Here is a 22,195-nt window from a genome sequence, read left to right on the forward strand (position 1 = left end):
CTTGTAGGAGCCCACCTGACTGATCCCAGTTTGATGCATGATCAGTGGAGTCTGGTCACCAACAGCTCTGGGGTTCTTCAGTCTTTTTCACCATAAGGACAAGGTGGTTGCTGCATCACCAGGACAGGATGAACTGTTGCTATTTAATGACAGGGTTGATATCCATGCTGATCATCATCTGAATCAGTAGATAAGGCTGTAATGGATTAAAGGCTGAACAGTAAACGGGCCTAGGCCCTGGGGTCCAGAAGTTCCAGAGCCAGGTGAATCTTCAGAACCTTTATTCTGCCTGTATGCAAACTGGTTCGGGTCTAGCAGCAGGTTGATATCTGCTGCCAGTATGGATACCATCTAGTTTTCTAACCACAGAGGTGCGAGTTATTGGTCTGTAGTCATTTCCCAGTAGACAGAACTTCTCTGGAACTGCTGAGAGTCCAGCCACTTCTGAAAAACAGGAACCAAGCAGGTGTCATCGGGGCTCATTGGCAGGAAGGCAGATATTCCATTTGGGCCAGAGGATTGAACCTGAAGACACAAGAAGCTGCTTCTGATTGGGTGATCAGGGTCACTTGTGAGGGACTGTAGTGTTGCTTTGAGTGGTTTTCAAGGCGCCGGCAGAAGTGATTTAATTCATTGGCGTTATTGAAATCATCTGTTGTGATTAAGCGCCTTCTGTAGGGTTCCATGTTGGTCATGGCATCAACAGACTGCCATCATTTACCGAGGGGAACTTCTCTTCCTTGTGTCCTTCAGTCTCTGGTTGTTGACTCTACATCTCTTTTAACTGAGCTCTATTGTTCCTGAAGGCCCGTCTCTTGTCGTTAAAACCAACCTTACTGGTGATGTGTGAAATTAGTAATGCTGCGGGCTCTTGTGAAACACTGTGATTCTACATCATGAAAGGTACTTCTCAGTATGATGCAAAACGTCCATGACAAACGACTGTTTATCTCCAACTGCAAAATAAAAGTGGCCCAAAACTAAACTAATCTTACAACAAATATATAAAATTATTTCAGAAATATTTTTTCTTTCTGTAGCTGATTGTTAACATCATCCCTAATGTAAATGTTCAACAGACCCAAACAGTTCTGGTAGTTCTGGTTTATTACACTCTGGATATCACAACTCAGTGAGAAACAAAGGATGATTTTACATTTTGTTTTCTCCAACCTCAGAACCGCAAACTGCTGTAAACATCAAGTTAAATATCAGGTCCAAATACAACAATATTAATAATGAAAACCCACGGGTCATCTGGAATGAGCTTCCTCGTAAGGTCTAGCTTCAGTGCTGATTAAAGTGACGATAAGAAGCAGAACGTTCTGTTAAAGGCACAGAGATCAGGTTCTGTTAGAGTGAGTCATCAGAACCTCATCAGAAGAATGTTTTCCTGTTTTGTTCTGAAGAAGAAAATTAATCACATTCCAGCACCAGCAGAACGTTCTGGGTTTTAAACCTCCCCAAAAATCTGAAGCCAAGTTTGAATCATCTGCATATACTTCCGGTGAGTGACGGGAAACCATGAGAGAGCTCAGCTTGGAGTGTAGCGCATCCAGGTGGACCGAAGAAGACAATCGGACAGAACCGGGAGTCACCAGGAGTTTGGTTGTGTCTGGATTCCCCAGAACGCGTTTCCACTGCAAGTTGGACTCCACCGAGAAGCTCTTCATCAGCTTCTCTAGGTCTAAGGTTCTGAACCAGAGGAAAGGTGGTTGGTGGTCCATCTGCTTCAACTGGACCAGTTCAGGTTCATCATGTGTGATGGCTAGATGGATCATCTGCACTAATGAGAACGCTGCTCCTGTCTATGGTGAGGATGAAGGAGCTGAGATGCAAGATGAAGCTCTGGATCCACCGCTCCAGCTTTGGTGCTGAGATATGGATCCAGACTGGAAGAACCAGATCCTGGATAAATGGATCTTAAATGAGCTTCATCTGAAAAAGTGGCCAGGCTCTGCGTTAGAAATAAGAAGAGGAGCTCCATCATTTAATAGGGGCCCAGCAAAAGGAGTCAGCCCAGGTGGTTCAGGCTTCTGGGAGGAGGCCACAAAGACAGAACCAGAACTAAAAAGAGGGACCAATATCCCTTCTGGGCAAGGAACCCCTTGGGATCTGCCTGAATGAGCTGGAGTGTGTTTCTGGGAGAGGGACAATAACCAGAAGATGGATTATGGTTTTGTCCACGGAGAACAAAGTGTTCCGGCTTTTTTTGAGCAAACGGATGAACTCAGGTCCAAGCCCAGTCTACTCAGGCAGAACATTTAAGGAGTAACCTGTAGACCTGCTTCATGGTCAGCCTCCAACCTGCATAGCTGATCGGTCAGCTGCTGAATGAAGAGGTTGGATTTATGGTCTTAATGTTTTTCTTCAAACTGGGAATGAGTTTTAAAAACCAGAGCGTTGAGCTGGTACCAGTGACTCAAGAAGAAGCTGAGGGACAGATCATCTCCTGTGCTTCTGAACCTTCCACCAATCAGAACGTTAGACAGGAAAATCTGAGAAAAATGCTGCCATATCCAGTTAAGCTGTGCAGTGCAGGTTTAAAGTGCAGTGTTTTCCCCTCATCTGTTCCATTCCTCCCCAGCGTCCCTCTCTGCAAATGATCCGAGTTTTACTTCTCGACTTTGCAGAACCAGCCTAAAGTCTCGGAGCTAGGTCTCTGCCGGCGCGGAGCGTTTGGAGATCTCCGGCTGGAAGATCTCCCTGATCCGTGCCACGCAGAACTCGGAGGCGAACTGCGTCTCCTTGCAGATCTGCGCCAGGTTGAGGAACCCGTGAGGAAGGTCGTCCACCACCACCAGGGTCACGGGCTGACCCATCGCTCGCAGCTTTTTGGCAAACATCACCGAGTCGTCGAGCAAAGCATCCAGCGCCGAGGCCTGCAGGAAAACACGCAGGAACAAGGGGTCAGTGTATTTTATTGGGATTTTTCAGGACAGATCAAAACAAAATGGAGCATAACTGTGAAGGAAAATTATGTACAGTTTTCATCATGTTCTACAAAATGAAATCTGAAAAGTGTGGGGTGTCAATACTTTGACTCAGGGTTGCTCAGATCTACAGCTCGCTGTAGTTCCAGCTGCAGATCTTTTGGGGTTTGTCCCTATTAGCTTTGAGCATCAAGTGGGCATCAATATTCTAGTCCTGACACAGATTCTCAGTTGGATTCACGTCTAGACTTTGACTAGGCCATTCTAACATAAATTGTGCTTGATGGATTTAGCTCCATCCATCTTCCCATTAACTCTGACCAGCTTTCCTGTCCCTGCTGGAGACGGGTATCCCCACAGCATGATATCGCCACCACGTTTCACAGTGGGTACGGTGTCTATAGATGATGGGAAGCGGGAACTTTTATATTATTCATCTTGGTCTAATTGTTTTTTTTTTTACACAACAAAGTGGAAAATTCTGACCTCATTAACAGGAGTGCGTGCAGTTTATAAATCCACCCAATAATATCAGAAAAGAGCCAACGCCAATAAATCGCACCTGAAGATTTAAAAACTGAAGATTTTTACCATTTTTCTGTCTGAATCTTTTTTATTTCATCTATGAATCAGGAAGTTGGCTGTTTTTTTGGGAACCTGCTCTGATTCCAGGTTCCCAAACAGAACCCGCCAGGGGACAACCTTTCAGTGTTTCACCTGTATCTGTGTGATGGCGCATAAATCTTTAGATCCTGTTCCAGTCTCCAGTACGGAAAATTAACTCTTCCTTTCTCTCTTACCACTAAGTGAACAGGCGGCAGGCCCTTCAACAGGTTGGTCGGCGCCAGCAGGGGAGACACAAATGGGTTCCTGATTACGGGGCAGGACGTCGGAAGGACGTAAGCGTGACACTCAGAGCGCAGCGGCTCAAATCCATCAGGATAGGGAAGGATGTCTGCAGAGCTTGATGTGGCAGCGGGAGCCAAAGCCCTGCGGTGATCATTCCCTCTATGTGACGGAAACAATGTGTCGCTCTGCGTCCGGCCAGGGTCCAGAAAGGACTGGATCCAGTTAGAGGCTCCCTGAGTAAGGTCACTGAGCAGCAGGGCCGTGTCTCTGCCCAGAGCGCTCAGGCTGCCTCTCCTCTCGGCAGGCTGAAGCGTCTGGAAGTCCGAACCTGGGGGAGAAAACTAGAGTTTACATGTCAGGAAAATTGTCAAAATTTCTTAAATAAAAAACAGAAAATAAAAAGGTTTTGTCCTATGGTATATCTATTATAATAGCCTCTATCATCTCTTGGCCCAGTAACTGTTGATCTGACAGACCAGTCAAACCAATAAAACATCTAGGTGGCGCCACACAGCAGATGTTAATGCCGGCCTTTCAGTGCAGAAGCTTGCAGATGTTAAACATTCTCCTCTTCCGTTCCTCCCACATCGTCCGGTTTCCTCAAATCTCTCCGGTGTCCTGCGTTCCGTTCCAGAGGCGCCGGAAAGTTCTGCTGTGTTAAATGAGGCATGGAGCGACGCCCACATACCTGCGTAGGCATTGATGCACTTTGCGAGAACGCCTAAAGGCAGCACAGGGTCGATGAGTGTGAGCAGGCGAGAGGGCGAGGCATCAGTAGTAAGCAAGGTGGCAGGATAGGCGGCCATGATGCCGTCAGGGACCCGGATCCCGGCGGCCAAGGCCCTCATGGACACGGTGATGCAGAGGTTTCCTCCGGCGCTGTCCCCGGCCAGGCAGACTCGCTCTGCAGTAGAACCTGGGATTCAGAGAGGGGCATTTAGGAAGAACCAATGATGGAAAAATGACACTGTTAGCTCCTGCTGTCATGTTCATACAGAAACCCAAAGAGGTGTCTTCACTCAGATCCACACAATTATTTATACAGCCTCAAATATACACACACGCCCAGTGATTTCTGGTTAAATGTCAGATGTCCTGTATCATCAACAAGCTCCTGACTTCATAACATAACAGGAAGCCGAACAGAAAGATGATGTTCCGGTCTGGACCGCATGTTTCTAACTTGTCTCCAAATAAAAACGTCCAGTTTGCTGCTGAGCTTTGCTTCATCTCCAGAGCTTCCCTTCTAATCTCACTAATGTTACCGAAATCTGAAGAATACTGTTGCAAAATGAGGCTGGAAAAACTCCCTCCATGCATTTGTCTCAACAATGATTTTTCTTTACTGTCCAAACAATTCCCAGAAAATTGTTCAGTTTATCCGAAAACACGGAGGTCACAATGCACAGGTAACACCAACAAAGATCCCATTTCTGCTGTGTCACTCTGACTAACGAGCCCAGAATGAAATCGGGCCGTACAGGCTCAGTTTTATCCCAAAAGATTCGATTGTTCTTTGCAGTCGGGAGAACAGAAAGTAGATGCAAGGAAACCGGGCCTTCGGAGTAAAGGATCCTTTCATCTGGACCTACCTCACAGCAAAATGTTCCCTTCTTTAAAGTAATAATTTACTGATAATCAGTACATTTCTATTGGTTTTTGGTTATACTTTTATTTTATTTAAAATAATTTGTGTTCCCTTTACTCTGATACCCCTAAATAAAATCTAACGAATCCAACTTTCTTCAGAAGCCGCCTAATTAGCAACCAGAGACCAACATTAATAACCAGAGTTCTGCTGTGTGTCACTGAATCTGAGTCCAACTGCAAATGTTCTGTCTCTGGCCTCAGAGGTTCCTTACAGAACATTAGAGAACAACCAGCATCATGAAGACCAAGGACCATAGCAGTTGTGGAGAAGATAAAAGCAGGGTTAGGTTCCACAACAATAGCCCAAGCTTTGAACATCTCACAGAGTTCTGCTTGATCCATCATCTGAACATGGAGAGAGGATGGACCACCTGCAGACCTACCAAGACATGGACATCCACCAAAACTGACCGGCTGGACAAGGAGAGCATTGATCAGAGAAGAAGCCTAGAGGAGCATGGTAACTCTGGAGGAGCTGCAGGTGGGAAAATCTGTCCACAGGACAACTGAGTGGTGCTCTCCACAAATCTGACCTTCATTGAAGACTGAGAAGAAGAAAACCTGTTAGAGGCTGGAGAAGACTTGAGACCACGGTGGAGGTTCACCTTCCAGTAGGACAACCACCCTAAACACGCAGCCAGAGATGAGATGGTTTGGATCAAAGCCGATTCAAGCAATACAATGGTCTGGTCAAAGTCCAGAACTGAATCCAACTGAGAATCTGTGACTTTAGACTTGATCATCAGAGGTGTTCTCCATCCTTACTGAACCTGAGCTGAAAAATAAGTTCAGACTGTAGATGTTCAAAGCTGGTAGAGACAAACCTTAAAAGACCTCCAGCTGGAGCTGCAGAGAATGGTGGTTCTACAAAGTTCTGACTCAGAGGGCTGAATATAAATGCACACCTAACCTTAGAGAACTATCAATCATTTTTCTTCTATCTCAAGACTTTGTGTTTGTCTGTCATATAAAATCCCAATAACATACATCAATATTTGTGTTCTTAATGACCAAATGTGGAATAGTTCAGGTTCAAGGGGTGTGTACTATTGAAAGGCAATGTCCACTCACCGGCCACTTTATAAGGTACACCTTGCTAGTACCGGGTTGGACCCCCTTTTGCCTTCAGAACTGCCTTAATCCTTCGTGTTATAGATTCAACAAGGTAATGGAAACATTCATCAGAGAGTTTGGTCCATATTGACATGATAGCATCACACAGATGCTGCAGATTTGTCGGCTGCATCCATGATGAGAATCTCCTGTTCCACCACATCCTAAAGGTGCTTTATTGGATTGAGATCTGGTGACTGTGGAGGTCATTTGAGTCCAGTGAACTCATTGTCATGTTCAAGAAACCAGTCTGAGATGATTCATGCTTTATGACATGGCGCGTTATCCTGCTGGAAGTAACCATCAGAAGATGGGTCCACTGTGGTCATAAAGGGATGGACATGGTCAGCAACAATACTCAGGTAGGCTGTGGCGTTGACACGATGCTCAGTTGGTACTAAGGGGCCCAAAGTGTGCCAAGAAAATATCCCCCACACCATTACACCACCACCACCAGCCTGAACCATTGATACAAGGCAGGATGGATCCATGCTTTCATGATGTTGATGCCAAATTCTGACCCGACCATCCGAATGTCGCAGCAGAAATCGAGACTCATCAGACCAGGCAACGTTTTTCCAATCTTCTATTGTCCAATTTTGGTGAGTCTGTGTGAATTGTAGCCTCAGTTTCCTGTTCTTAGCTGACAGGAGTAGCACCAGGTGTGGTCTTCTGCTGCTGTAGCCCATCCACCTCAAGGTTCGACGTGTTGTGTGTTCAGAGATGATCTTCTGCATGACTTGGTTGTAACTAGTGGTTATTTGAGTTACTGTTGCCTTTCTATCAGCTCCAACCAGTTTGGCCATTCTCCTCTGACCTCTGGCATCAACAAGGCATTTGCGCCCACAGAACTGCTGCTCACTGGATATTTTCTCTTTTTCAGACCATTCTCTGTAAACCCTAGAGATGGTAGTGCGTGAAAATCCCAGTAGATCAGCAGTTTCTGAAATACTCAGACCAGCCCGTCTGGCACCAACAACCATGCTACGTTCAAAGTCACTTAAATCACCTTTCTTCTCCTTTCTGATGCTCGGTTTGAACTGCAGGAGATCATCTTGACCATGTCTACAGGCCTAAATGTATTGAGTTGCTGCCATGTGATTGGCTGATTAGAAATTTGCGTTAATGAGCAGTTGGACAGGTGTACCTAATAAAGTGGCCGGGGAGTGTATATATTAGTTATCTTCAAACTCCAGGGTTAATTGTGGAGTACCACAGGGTTCAGTACTTGGGCCAATTCTCTTTACTATACAGGTCCTTCTCAAAATATTAGCATATTGTGATAAAGTTCATTATTTTCCATAATGTCATGATGAAAATTTAACATTCATATATTTTAGATTCATTGCACACTAACTGAAATATTTCAGGTCTTTTATTGTCTTAATACAGATGATTTTGGCATACAGCTCATGAAAACCCAAAATTCCTATCTCACAAAATTAGCATATTATTAAAAGGGTCTCTAAACGAGCTATGAACCTAATCATCTGAATCAACGAGTTAACTCTAAACACCTGCAAAAGATTCCTGAGGCCTTTAAAACTCCCAGCCTGGTTCATCACTCAAAACCCCAATCATGGGTAAGACTGCCGACCTGACTGCTGTCCAGAAGGCCACTATTGACACCCTCAAGCAAGAGGGTAAGACACAGAAAGACATTTCTGAACGAATAGGCTGTTCCCAGAGTGCTGTATCAAGGCACCTCAGTGGGAAGTCTGTGGGAAGGAAAAAGTGTGGCAGAAAACGCTGCACAACGAGAAGAGGTGACCGGACCCTGAGGAAGATTGTGGAGAAGGGCCGATTCCAGACCTTGGGGGACCTGCGGAAGCAGTGGACTGAGTCTGGAGTAGAAACATCCAGAGCCACCGTGCACAGGCGTGTGCAGGAAATGGGCTACAGGTGCCGCATTCCCCAGGTCAAGCCACTTTTGAACCAGAAACAGCGGCAGAAGCGCCTGACCTGGGCTACAGAGAAGCAGCACTGGACTGTTGCTCAGTGGTCCAAAGTACTTTTTTCGGATGAAAGCAAATTCTGCATGTCATTCGGAAATCAAGGTGCCAGAGTGGAGGAAGACTGGGGAGAAGGAAATGCCAAATGCCAGAAGTCCAGTGTCAAGTATCCACAGTCAGTGATGGTCTGGGGTGCCGTGTCAGCTGCTGGTGTTGGTCCACTGTGTTTTATCAAGGGCAGGGTCAATGCAGCTAGCTATCAGGAGATTTTGGAGCACTTCATGCTTCCATCTGCTGAAAAGCTTTATGGAGATGAAGATTTCATTTTTCAGCACGACCTGGCACCTGCTCACAGTGCCAAAACCACTGGTAAATGGTTTACTGACCATGGTATCACTGTGCTCAATTGGCCTGCCAACTCTCCTGACCTGAACCCCATAGAGAATCTGTGGGATATTGTGAAGAGAACGTTGAGAGACTCAAGACCCAACACTCTGGATGAGCTAAAGGCCGCTATCGAAGCATCCTGGGCTACATAAGACCTCAGCAGTGCCACAGGCTGATTGCCTCCATGCCACGCCGCATTGAAGCAGTCATTTCTGCAAAAGGATTCCCGACCAAGTATTGAGTGCATAACTGTACATGATTATTTGAAGGTTGACGTTTTTTGTATTAAAAACACTTTTCTTTTATTGGTCGGATGAAATATGCTAATTTTGTGAGATAGGAATTTTGGGTTTTCATGAGCTGTATGCCAAAATCATCCGTATTAAGACAATAAAAGACCTGAAATATTTCAGTTAGTGTGCAATGAATCTAAAATATATGAATGTTAAATTTTCATCATGACATTATGGAAAATAATGAACTTTATCACAATATGCTAATATTTTGAGAAGGACCTGTATATGCTTCCAATAGGTCAAATTATCAGGCAGCATAGGATAAATTTTCACTGTTACGCTGATGATACTCAGCTTTACTTATCCATAAATCCTGATGAACCCAACCAGTTAGATAGACTACAAGCATGTCTTGAAGACATAAAAACTTGGATGACTTTAAATTTTCTGCTTCTAAATTCAGACAAGACAGAAGTTGTCGTCTTTGGACCGGAGTCTTTAAAAAAGAAACTGCTTAGTCAATCACTTAACCTGGATGGCATTAAATTGACCTCCGATAATAAAGTAAAAAACCTTGGTGTTAACTTTGACTAGGACATACATTTGTTACTTCAAGGCTGGACTATTGTAATTCTTTACTATCAGGATGTCCACAAAATGCAGTTAAAAGCCTTCAGCTGATTCAAAATGCTGCAGCAAGAGTTCTGATGAAAATTAAAAAGAGAGATCATATTTCTCCTATTTTAGCTTCCCTTCATTGGCTCCCTGTTAAATCCAGAATATAATTTAAAATGCTCCTCCTCACATATAAAGCCCTTAATGATCTAGCTCCATCATACATCAGAGATCTGATTGGTCCATATGTTCCTAACAGAGCACTTTGTTCTCAGACTGCAGGTTTACTGGTGGTTCCTAGAGTATCTAGAAGTAGAATGGGAGGCAGATCCTTTAGTTATCAGGTTCCTCTCCTGTGGAACCAGCTCCCAGTTTTAGTCCGTGAGGCAGACACCCTGTCTACTTTTAAGACTAGGCTTAAAACTTTCCTTTTTGATAAAGCTTATAGTTAGAGTGGCTTAGGTTATCCTGAGTTATCTCTGTAGTTATGCTGCTATAGGCTTAGGCTGTTGAAGGACATAATGACCACTTTCACCCTCTCTGCTACATTCTCACACTACTCTCCAATTTTGTATTATTTGCTGTTATTTCAGCTTTTAACTTTGTTCTCTCTTTTCTCTTCCTAGAAGCTACACCTGGCCTGGCTCTGTGTCTACCTGTGACACCTTTCTGGAGAGGGGCATCATCCAAGCTTCTGCTGGCAACAACTTAATGCTCACCTTCTACAGATGATCCACATAGCCCTGTCTTTCAGTGTTTAACCCTTTCTCTCTCCTAGACATGGCTACTGACTGAGCTTCTACTGTAACTAACTCTATGTTCTCTCTTTCAGACTCTAACCTTGAAAACTGGATCAGAGTTTATCTGTTCTTTCTTTCTAGATGAAACAACTAAAGGAGCTACATCCATTAACATTTACTTTTCCTTCCCATAGAAAGTACTCCTGGATCAGTGCTTCTTTGTTCTCTTTGTGTCTCTGCTCTGTTCTCTCTAACCTCCAGTCGGTCGTGGCAGATGGCCGCTCACACTGAGCCTGGTTCTGGTTCTGCTGGAGGTTTCTTCCTGTTAAAAGGGAGTTTTTCCTCTCCACTGTCGCTACATGCATGCTCAGTATGAGGGATTGCTGCAAAGTCAACACCAGTGACTGTCCACTGTCTCTACATGCTCATCCAGGAGGAGTGAATGCTGCAAGTCACTGACTGGATGTAATCTGCTGGGTTTCCTTAGATAGAAAAACTTTTTATCCAATTTGAATAACTAACTGAATCTGACTGAACTGTTCAATGGTTACGATTAATTGGAATGTATGAACCTGACTGTTGTGAAGAACCTTGAGACGACATGTGTTATAAATTGGTGCTATATAAATAAAACTGAAATGAATTGAATTATCAGTGAAGACCTCCTTTTGTTTCTCTGTATTCCTCAATCAAAGTATCTCCTAATAGGAGACCAACCCAGCAGATGGCAATTGTTTAGGGCCCAGCAGTAGGCGTAGAAACATTCCTCCAGAGCTCGAGGAAATGGCGCTTCAGGTGACAGAGAGTAGTCAACAGAGAGGACCGGGGCACTCAGCTCCTTCGACCAGTTACGCAGATAGTTCTGATGAAGGAAACAAAACACAAAACATGATCAACTGCAAACCAGTCTGATGAGCTGCTCCATTGTCTTCTTGTGTGTGGTTCACCTCATGGGAACGGGACGTCTGGGCCACAAAGCCTCCTCCATGGAAGTGGACAAGCAACCAGGGAGAAGGAGGCCTCTTCTGTACCCAGGGCAGACGGGGCGATGAGATGGGGGCAGCATCACTCTGGGAAAACCTGAGCAGGTCTTCACTGTCCTAAAATATAGAAAGAACAACGCTTTATTAGAAACGGAGAAGAAGAAAACCTACAGCTGAAACCAGATATTCACATACACTGTATAAAAATACACATGTTTTGTTTCTCACTGTCTGACATTCAATCCAACAACCTTTGGTATTTCAGTTCAGCTAGGATTAGGAGGTCTTTAAACATTCTTCAAATCTAGAAGTTTACAATTCCTCAGAATACGGTCAACTTTCCTTCAAACTGTCCATTCCTCCTGACAGAACCTGCAACTGGATCTAATCTGGGGTTAATCTGGTGTATTACTGAGAGACGTCCATTTGGAAGACCCATTTGTGTTCAAGCTTTAACATCCTAGACGATGTCTTGAGATGTTGCTTCAATATTGTTCTTTCCTCATGATGCCCTCTATTTTGAGAAGTGCACCAGTCACTCCTGCTACATAACACTCCCACAGCATGATGCTGCCATCCTTGTACTTCACAGCTGGGATGGTGTTCTCAATTTGAAACCTTCTCCTGTTGGCTGGTGGAAACAGGAGAAGGTTTACCACACAGTGCAGCTCATTGTTCACCATTTCAAACCTTCCATGCATCAGACTGGTGGATCCTCACCTGACCCTCTCGCAGCTCATAGGAGATCAGTCTCATGTGGACCGGCCCAGGGCCCCAGTGGGCGACGGGAGGCGACACGGTGGTCGTAAGCCTGGGGTCTGAGGCAAGAGGCAGGCGCAGGCCAGCAGGAGGCACGGTTAGCGTGAGGTTCACCTGCACGGGGTTAGAGGCTATCCGGGTGAAACCCTGGGAAAAGGAAAACATGCAAGGAGTAAATATCTCAAACGCAGCAGAGCTCTTCTGGTAATTTGATGAACAAAGGGTATTTGACCCTGCCTACTGATAAAATGTCGGACTCTGTGACGTTCCAGAACGACTTCCAAAAGTGCAAGTCCAGATTCTGAGTAATGCGCTCAAATTCAGCCCCTCGCAGGTCAGGATCAATCACGTACTTTCCTGAAGTGAGGAGGGACAGGGCAGCTGTTCCTGCAGGGAGAGGAGATCTCAGGACAGGAGACCATCTCCATTCAGAGCATGAGAGGAATGAGCCTCACCTATCCCAGACTGCTGCTTGCCGTACGTCTCTCCATATGAAACCATGCTGATTACGATGGTTTGGAGAAACGGTCGCAGAGCAGGAGAGAACTGGGAAACCAAACAAAACAGATCCGGTTCTTAAGGAATCAAGTCAGAACGATGAATCAAGCTGATGCGTGCATCACAAAGCTGCCGGGCTCACCTGGAAGCCTAGGCAGCGTCCGTAGAAACAGGCTTTGTGCATGGAGCTGTACTCCTGCACAAACCTGCCACTCAGGTCAGCATCCTGTTGCATGTACAGCTGACCGTGGTCGATGTCGTGGATCAGCTGCTGAGCGAGGTAGAGCAGAGCTCGCAGCTGGCAGAGGGCGCTGCAGTACGCCTCCATCTCTGAGGCGTTGTGCTCCACCCTGAAGAAGGCTCCTCTGTAGTTAGAGGCAATGTAACGGCCTTTATGAATGATGTGCAGAAGGCAAGACTGTAAGACCTGGAAGCAACAGACAAGGGCACAAACTATTAGATGAAAGCTGCTTGGTGGCTTCGTCTTCAGAGCAACAAAATAAAAATAAACCATCATTGAATGTAGGAGGAGCACATATTAACTAGATGTTTCCATCCTGGATGAGGAGTTGGAGGCCGGGGTCTGCATGGAGACATACGGTCCCGTTTATTTCTGAAAGATTTTTTCTGTTTTTGTTTTTTTGTTGCACTTCAAATGTTGGAATCAGACAAAGAGAACCTGAGCAAAACAGAACTTTCAAATGAGGGTTTCATTTGTTAGGGGAATAAAATAAAAATAAATGTTAACTTTATTGATCTCACAATGCAGAAATGATCCTCTGCATTTAACCCATCCCTTAGGAAGCAGTGGGCGGCCATTGTGGGGCGCCCGGGGAGCATTCAGGGTCTTGCTCAGGGACCCAGAGTGGCAGGCTGTGGGATTCGAACCAGGGTACTCTTGGCTTGATCTCAAAACAGCAACTCATCATGGCCCCAATCTAAAGAAATCCAAGAAAAGTTGAGAAATAAAGTCACTGAGATCCATCTGTCCTGGAAAAGGTCATAAAGCCATCTCTGAGACTTTGAGTCTCCAAAGAACCACAGTGAGAACCATGATCCACCATGGAGAACCTTCCCAGGAGTAGCTGGGTTACCATAGTTACTCCGAGAGAACATTGATTGATCCAGAAGGTCAGAGAGCAACCCAGAACACTGCCTCAGCGGAGGTCAGAGGTCATGATTCAACAATAAGAAAGACAGACTGGGCAAAAATGGCCTCCATGGGAGAGTTTTAAGACCAGAACCACTGCTGACCCAAAAGAACACAAAGAGACGACTCACGTTTACCAAAAAACATCTCGATGATCCCCAAGATGTCTGGGAAATATTTTGGGGACTGATGAGACAAAAAGGACTTTTCTGGAAGGTGGGGGTCCTGCTACATCTGGAGAAGAACTAACTGCATTTCAGAAGCAGAACATCATACCTACAATCAAACATGGTGGTGTGATGGTCTGGGGTTGCTTTGGTGCTTCAGGAACCGACTTCTGAGTACAAATGGAATGCAGCATTACTCTGGATCCAGTGACTAACAGTCAAAGAGCCATTTTGAATGTTTTGCTGCTGAAGAGAGGAAGAACGACAAGTTCCAAAGCAGCATGACCTCTAAAGAACAGAGGCTGAAGAGCAGAAGGAACGTCATGGAAGTAAAACCTAAGAAACGTTCATGTCAGGTTGTCTCTCAGAATATAAAATATGATGAGGCATGATGTCACATAATGGAAGAACAAGCAGAAGCAGAACTAATAGGTTATTGTGGAAAAGCTGTGGTCTACAGAGGAGATGATCCCCTTGGTATGGACTACAAGCACACCCTCTGATCTGATCAGATATTCAGGCTACCTCAGATGTAAACTGTTGACTCTGCAACATTAGGAAGGGCCATGTTCCAGCTATTCATTCGTTGTTTAATCCGCCTGTCCTGTGGTGTGGAAGCAGTGGCAGAGAGCTGACCTCTAATCTGAAAAATAAGCTTTAAAAATCTGAATGCAATAATGTTCTAAATGGATGGTACGGCTGCACGTAGTCTGAGGAACGTTTACTGTCTTCAACAACATCTAAAACTATCAAACAATAAAGTTCATCTAGACGGGATGGTGTGCTTCACCTTGACCAGGGTGCGGTATCCGTTTCCAGGCGTCTGTGAGTCAAAGTCGTAGTGATGGTAGACGGCGGTGAAGCTGGCCACCATCGGCTCCAGGGCGCGGCCGTGCTGCTGGATTTTCCTTATACATTGGACCAGGCGCTTGGTTACGGTGCCGTACGGTGACTCAGAGGGCCCACACAGGACAGAGATGTTGTCTTCACAGACTTTCTCCAAAGCTGTGAAAACAGCTTTGTGATCCATTTCTGAGGCTGGAAGAAACAAAACCAGAGAAGCAAAGGTTTAAAGCCTCTTTATATCAGCCTGTGTAGCTATCAGCTGAGGGAACATGTGATGTTCTCGGTCCTGCAAAGAAAAGAACAATCACCAAGGTTAAACACATAGATCCTACTGGGCTCATCCCCTTTAACATTACTCACTGCTGCGCTGATTAATCTGCACTCGTGTTATCTGTGTGGTCAAGGGTTGAATTCTCAGAGGAGCCTGAAGGCAGAACTTTGGAATCAATGAGAGAAGCTGCACCAAGATGGGATTTTACCAGACCAAACCTCATTACAGATGTGCAGAAAAGTATTCACACCCCTTCGACATTTGGACATTTATCAACCACAACTAATTTTGTTCTTTGTAGAACCTCCGACGGCTGCAGATCTTTAGGGGTTTGTCTCTACCAGCTTTGAACATCTACAGAGTCACATTTTGCCTATTCTTCTTGCCCAGCTCTAGCTCAGTCAGATTGGATGGAGAACATCTGGTAATATCAGTTTTCAAGTGTGGCCACAGATTGGACTCTGGACTGGACTTTGACCACCATGTACAGTGCTAGTTGTCCTCCACAAAGCTGTTTGCCAGTAGGCTGAAGATTTATATTTCAGTCACATCTGATCAGAGCACATTCTTCAATATGTTTGTGGTATTTCCTATATGGTGTTGAGAATTAAAATCATTTACTTTCATGATATTAGTTTAGTTTGCATGTGGGAACATTAAACTGAGATTTAACATGAGTGAGCCTTGAGGAGAGATCACAGATCACAGCAGGAGTCAGGATGGAACAAGGATGAAACAGAGGTTAGGAGGTTCTCGGCAGCTGCAAACAGTAAAAGCTGGCTGTAGGGACAATAAAGCAATAAATGTCAACTTTTGGGAATGGTATAGATACCACAAGGGAGCTTGGCTGATTTATAACATCAGACTGCAAAAAGGGAAGTCAGTCGGTAAGCTTTGAAGTCAACGGTATAAAGATGTTCTGGAACTTGTAATGACAGAGACATCGGGGTAAAGACAGCCATGCTTTGCCGAAATCTGCGAAGGCCTTACGTAATTTTCTTTCTTTGTGTTATTCTGTATGTTTTCATTTTGCATTAGAAATCATTGGACTTATTATCTTCCAAATTAAACTTGTGTTAATCTTAATTTCCTGCTCTTCATCTGTTCTTTCTCACGACATCCGGACTGGGAGAGGTTGAGGCCACATGGATATTAGTGATAGCATTATTTTACCTCAACAATGGTTTGTGGCAAAATGCAAAGAGGACTTCTTATAGCTTTCTTATTGTCCCTCCTCCAGTGAGGACAGGTTTGTGTCCTCATATAACTGTTGTGTGCCAAGATGCTCCACCTGAGCTGCCCCAGAGTAACGATAATGGCTGCTTCTCTGATTAATGCTCATCTTGCCCCACCTGTCAGTTTAGGTGGACATCCATCTCTTGGTAGATCTATAGTTGGACAGAATACAAGTACATGCCTCAGATTTGAGTTTTTACCTGTAAAAAAAATCAAAAAAGAATCATTTTACTCCTGCTTGACATTTGTTTACCATGTTGTGTTCTGTCACATAAAACCACAAGAAAGGTCGAGGTGGAATCGCAACAAGATGTGGAAAAGCTTAAGGGGTGTGAATACTTTTGCAAGGCGCTGTACAGTCCAAATAATCGCAAACAAGCCGACACGGGACAGCAGTGGTGTCAGGACTGATTATCAGAAACCCGTGGGGCTTTATCTTTCTACTTGTGTTGATTTTCTTGAACATTGTGTCATTCAGATCGATACGGAGAAGAATCTGTGGCAGGAAATGTCAGGTAGTCATATATGGTTACTGTCGACTTAAACAAGATACCGGAGTGCTTTTGCAGCAGTTCATTATGTAATATTTCTGTACAGATTTTCATGAACATTGGAGACAGCTTCATGCGCAAACACAAGGAAATATGCATACAAAGTGTACAACCATACATGATGTAGATACCTCAAATATAATGAGCATCAAGAAGGGCTTTTACTATTACAAGATGTTACTGTCACATGCTTTGAAGCTTAGTCTAAGACACTGAAGAATCTGTGCAGAAATATTTTATTCCAACAAGCCTTCGGGATGCAGGAGACTCAGGACAGTCAGTTCATTCTTCATCAACACTGATGGCTTTGTCACATTCACAGAGGGGTCACATTAATGTTCCTCCCAGTGTCGATCTGACACGGGCTTTAAAGTATTCAAACCTCTTAAAACAGAAGGTTCTAGTGATGTAAAAATATTACTTCATACCTACTTCAACCATTAATGTGACAGGTACTCTGTACAATCCAACTGAAAAGCAAACAAAACATAAAAAAGCTGAAATAAACTTGCTGCGAAAGTGAGCACGCCCTGACACCTTTCATTTTGATTTCAGCATAAAGTCTTCTTGTGTTCACACCTGCCAAGTTAGACTGAATCTGATTTCCTTTTAATAAAACTGTCTTCGTAGGATTTCTCCCACTTTCATCCTGTAGCTAAAGCCACAGCTTGCAGAAAGGTTACACAGAATCAGATAATCTCACTGTATAAAGGTATCTGTCAGGAGAAGCTAACAGCAAAGACGTTTGCCATTAACTACAGAGACTGAGAAAAAAGATGGATGTTTCTCCAAAACTGATAGAACATCCAAATATGATCTGAATGATGGTAGCTGCTGAAAATATTAACATACACTATCCTGCCAGAAGTATGAATCATGTTCCAGTCACTAACATGGCCAGAACCAGACATGAAGATTGTTTGTACAATCATTAGTTAAAGAATGGGTCACTCTCAGGAGCTCAGTGAATTCCAGCGTGGTTCTGTGATACTTCTGTGCAACAAGTTCAGTTTAGAAATCCTTCTGACCTGTCCGGGCTACCGTACCCTGTTGGTGGTCAGACGCCTCAGAGATCCTCCGGTCCTTGGTCCCCAGAAGCGATCACACACTTTATCTAACTCTGACTCTTAAAGGAACGACTCTCAAACAGTTTCTAACTTTTAGCTCTTTTAATGTAAATTAAGGCAGAGGAATAATTACAGAGATCAACGCTGAGGCTCCCGTCTCGGACCGTCACCGTCTGTTAGAGGATGATGAAGAGCCTCGATAGAAATATAGTTTTATATCTGGTTCTCCAATGCAATGGATGTTTCCTCCCTCAGTGATTATCAGTAGACTATGTGTCACTATTGTGGTGTCTATCTGGTAGGTTGTGTTGTAGCGGGTGTACATACTTAATCTAAGTGTGCTGCAGGTTTCTAATCAAACCAGTTATACCAGCTGCTCCACCATCAACCCCAGTGCCCCAGCTTCAGGTCATTCATGACAACCATTGGGCCATTTATCCTTGTAATGTATGTTTATGAGCTTCTTATCCTGTTGTAACAAAAGGGAAACATTAGAACTTATACTTTATATCACTGTGGTATAAATGGGAAAAACAGCTATGAGCTTAAAAAAGGTTATTCCTAACAGACCCAGGTTTTCCACAGTTGTCTGTGGGATTCTAACAAAGAGGAAACGACTGGGAACAGGCAGCAGATGCTGAGGCACATAGAGTGCAGATGTCACCAGCTTTTTGCAGTCAGTAGCTACAGAGTTCCAAATCCAAGTGGTCTTTAGATTCGCTCAACAACATATCATAGAGAGCTTCACAGAATGAACTCTCCAATGAACGTCCCAAATACAAAAAGGACATTAAGTGTCCCACCAGGGATGAAAACACTTTGGACCACTGCTACACAACTTTAAAGGATGCATATCATGCTGTCACCAGGGCTGTTTTGGGACTTTGTGACCACTCTCTGGTCCATCTCATCCTAAACTACAGGCAGAAATTAAAAGCTTCCAAACTTGTGGTTTAGACTGTTAAGAAGTGAAGTCAAAGCAGATGTTACAGGCCTGCTTTGACTGCACAGATTGGACTGTTTTTAAAACTTCAGCCACTGATTTAAACAAGCTTACTGAGGTGATAACATCATACATCAGTTTCTATGAGTACATGTATGTGCAGACCAAGACCTTCTGCACATACAATAACAAACCTTAGTTCACGTCTCATCTGAAGCAGCCGCACAGAGATAAGGAAGAGGCTCATAGCAGTGGGGACCAGGTCCTATATAAACTGGCCAGGAACAAACTGACCAAGGAGATCAAAGCAGTGAAGAGAAGCTGAAGAAAAGCTTCTCACATGGAAACGCTTCTGTTGTTTGGAATAGTTTAAAAAACTTGATTGCCTATAGGAGACCTTCCCCCAACCCTGAGCAGAATCCTCACCTGGTAAATCAGTTGAATGGCCTCTACTGGGCAGCAGTTCACACTTCAACCCAACTCCTCCACATCCCCTCAGACACTAATTCTTGCCATACACCAACCACTCCCCTACCTTCAGAACCCCTGTCTGCACTAAGGATCTCAGAGGAAGATGTAAACAGACTCTTTCAGCAGTCAACTTGGGACTAAACGTCATCCTGCATCACCTCAACCACCCAGGGATGTACACCAGGATCCTGTTTGTGGACTTCAGCTCAGCCTTCAACACCATCAACCCAGACATCCTCCACCAGAAGCTCATCCAACTGAAAGTCCCAGCTAATATCTCTGCAGACCCCACACACCATGCACACAAACAGTACATTTAAAAAGATATTCTTTATTTCCACTCTGAGAGCAAAGTGTACCGGAATCAAATTCCTTGTTTGTCTGAACAAACTTCGCAAAAAAGCTAATTCTGATTTCCTTTCCTGAGCAGCTGCATCCAAACCTTACATCATCAATGGCAATGCAAAGTACAGAATGCACATCCCCAGTGGACTCTAGAGCAGTTGAGACATGTTCTCTAGAGTGATGAATCATATCTGGGTCATAAATCTGGGTTTGGCAATTCCCAGTAGAACGCCACTTACCCTGGACTGAGCCATCTGTAAAGTTTGGTGCAGAGGGAGGTTCAGACTGTTGGTTCCAGTGAAAGGAAGATATTCTGAACAATTTCATGCACCCAACGTTTTGGGAACCGTTTAGGAATGGTCTTTTCATGTTCCAACATAACATTGCTCCAGTGCACAAAGCAAGGTCCATAAAGACGTGGATGAGATGGTCTGGAGTGGAAGAATTTGACTGTCTGACTCGGATCTCAGCCTAAACAAAACCTTTTGGATTATTTAGAGAGGAGAATGTAAACCAGGCCTTCCCGTCCAACATCAGTGTCTGATCTCAGAAATGCACTTGAAAAAGAAAGGTGAGAATTTCCCATAAACACACCCCTAAACATTGTGGAAAGCCTTCCCAGAAGAGCTGGAGCTTTTACAGCTGCAGAGTTGGCTGACATCCTGTTAAACCCTAATAATGAGAGGTTACCATAGTTCATGTGTGTGTGTGAAGGCAGATAATTTCAAAAATAACCCTCCATGTGTTGCAGGTAAAGGCATGATGAAGGCATGTTGTATCAGAGCTGTAATTAATTTCTGGTATTCCTGATTTTCCTGAGGTGGAAAAGTTCCCTGAAGCCACTCCTCTATTTCAACGACTTTCAGCTAATTAAAAGTTTTTCTTTCCAACTCTGATCAGGATTGAACAGGATTCAGATGCACTCATTCCAGGACCGGGCAGCCTTTTGTTTCCCAGCTGAATGTCCCAGTATTCCCAGAATAAAAGCCTCTGCGGCCCCACAGAGAGGGGCTCATTTAAGCTCATCACCTGACGGATGACGTGGAGCTGTCAACCAGCCCGAACACCACACTGACATCTGTCCCTCCTGTCCAGACTGCTCTGTTTTTAATCATTACAGAATACTTTTTATTTCCTGTTCCACTCTGAAACAAACATTCAGTTGAGAGCGACCATTTCTCCCGTGAGACAACTTCGCTCACGACACCGAGTTTGGTGACTTTAATCGGGTCTATCAGCTCCGTGAAGTACCGCAGATACACGGAGACATCGCTGGAGTTTCATACTAACGATCTTTGTCGAACTGAACCGTTAAAAATCGCCGAAACGCCCCAAATATGCGACTCTGTGGTGTTTTAAACCCGTACGTAGACTCACCCAGCCGCATCTTCTTCCTTCATGCTCTGACGGTTCCTGTCCGCGCGCTCCCGCGGTGGGGGGAGCGCGCACACCTGAGGCGGTTAGCTAGCAGAAGCAACAGTTAGCCTAAAATAAAATAAACTTAGTTTATTTTATTTCAGAATTATTTTACATTTACAGACTGTAAAATACTTTCGAAAATAAAAAATTGGAAATAATTGGAAAAACCTAAAAGAAACAAAAAAAAAAAAACAAATATATATATATATATATATATACACACCAAAAGTTTGGACACACCTTCTCATTCAAAGAGTTTTCTTTATTTTCATGACTATGAATATTGTAGCTTCACACTGAAGGCATCAAAACTATGAATGAACACATGTGGAATTATATACTGAACAAAAAAGTGTGAAACAACTGAAAATATGTCTTATATTCTAGGTTCTTCAAAGTAGCCACCTTTTGCTTTGATTACTGCTACCCACACTCTTGGTATTCTGTTGATGAGCTTCAAGAGGTCGTCACCTGAAATGGTTTTCCAACAGTCTTGAAGGAGTTCCCAGAGATGCTTAGCACTTGTTGGCCCTTTTACCTTCACTCTGCGGTCCAGCTCACCCCAAACCATCTCGATTGGGTTCAGGTCTGGTGACTGTGGAGGTCAGGTCATCTGGCGCAGCACCCCATCACTCTTCTTCTTGGTCAAATAGCCCTTACACAGCCTGGAGGTGTGTTTGGGGTCATTGTCCTGTTGAAAAATAAATGATGGTCCAACTAAACGCAGACCGGATGGAATAGCATGCCGCTGCAAGATGCTGTGGTAGCCATGCTGGTTCAGTATGCCTTCAATTTTGAATAAATCCCCAACAGTGTCACCAACAAAGCAACCCCACACCATCCCACCTCCTCCTCCATGCTTCACGGTGGGAACCAGGCATGTAGAGTCCATCCGTTCACCTCTTCTGCGCCGCACAAAGACACGGTGGTTGGAACCAAAAATCTCAAACTTGGACTCATCAGACCAAAACACAGATTTCCACTGGTCTAATGTCCATTCCTTGTGTTCTTTAG

General features: G+C 44.3%; 1 protein-coding gene across 1 annotated transcript; it reads right to left on the reverse strand.

Moving 5' to 3' along the window:
* Positions 1 to 1,089: 1,089 nt before the first annotated feature.
* Positions 1,090 to 21,244, reverse strand: lipea (lipase, hormone-sensitive a). Its single transcript, XM_047384052.1, has 11 exons — positions 21,140 to 21,244; positions 14,823 to 15,070; positions 12,858 to 13,142; positions 12,673 to 12,763; positions 12,459 to 12,604; positions 12,179 to 12,364; positions 11,423 to 11,575; positions 11,193 to 11,337; positions 4,471 to 4,698; positions 3,734 to 4,110; positions 1,090 to 2,882 (listed from the first exon to the last, which is right to left on the reverse strand). Exons 1-11 carry the CDS (start codon positions 21,147 to 21,149, stop codon positions 2,655 to 2,657), a joined length of 2,097 nt encoding a protein of 698 aa, XP_047240008.1. The 5' UTR covers positions 21,150 to 21,244; the 3' UTR covers positions 1,090 to 2,654.
* Positions 21,245 to 22,195: the final 951 nt, after the last annotated feature.

Source organism: Girardinichthys multiradiatus, chromosome 13 (assembly GCF_021462225.1).
Source record: "Girardinichthys multiradiatus isolate DD_20200921_A chromosome 13, DD_fGirMul_XY1, whole genome shotgun sequence".
Classification (NCBI taxonomy): domain Eukaryota; kingdom Metazoa; phylum Chordata; class Actinopteri; order Cyprinodontiformes; family Goodeidae; genus Girardinichthys; species Girardinichthys multiradiatus.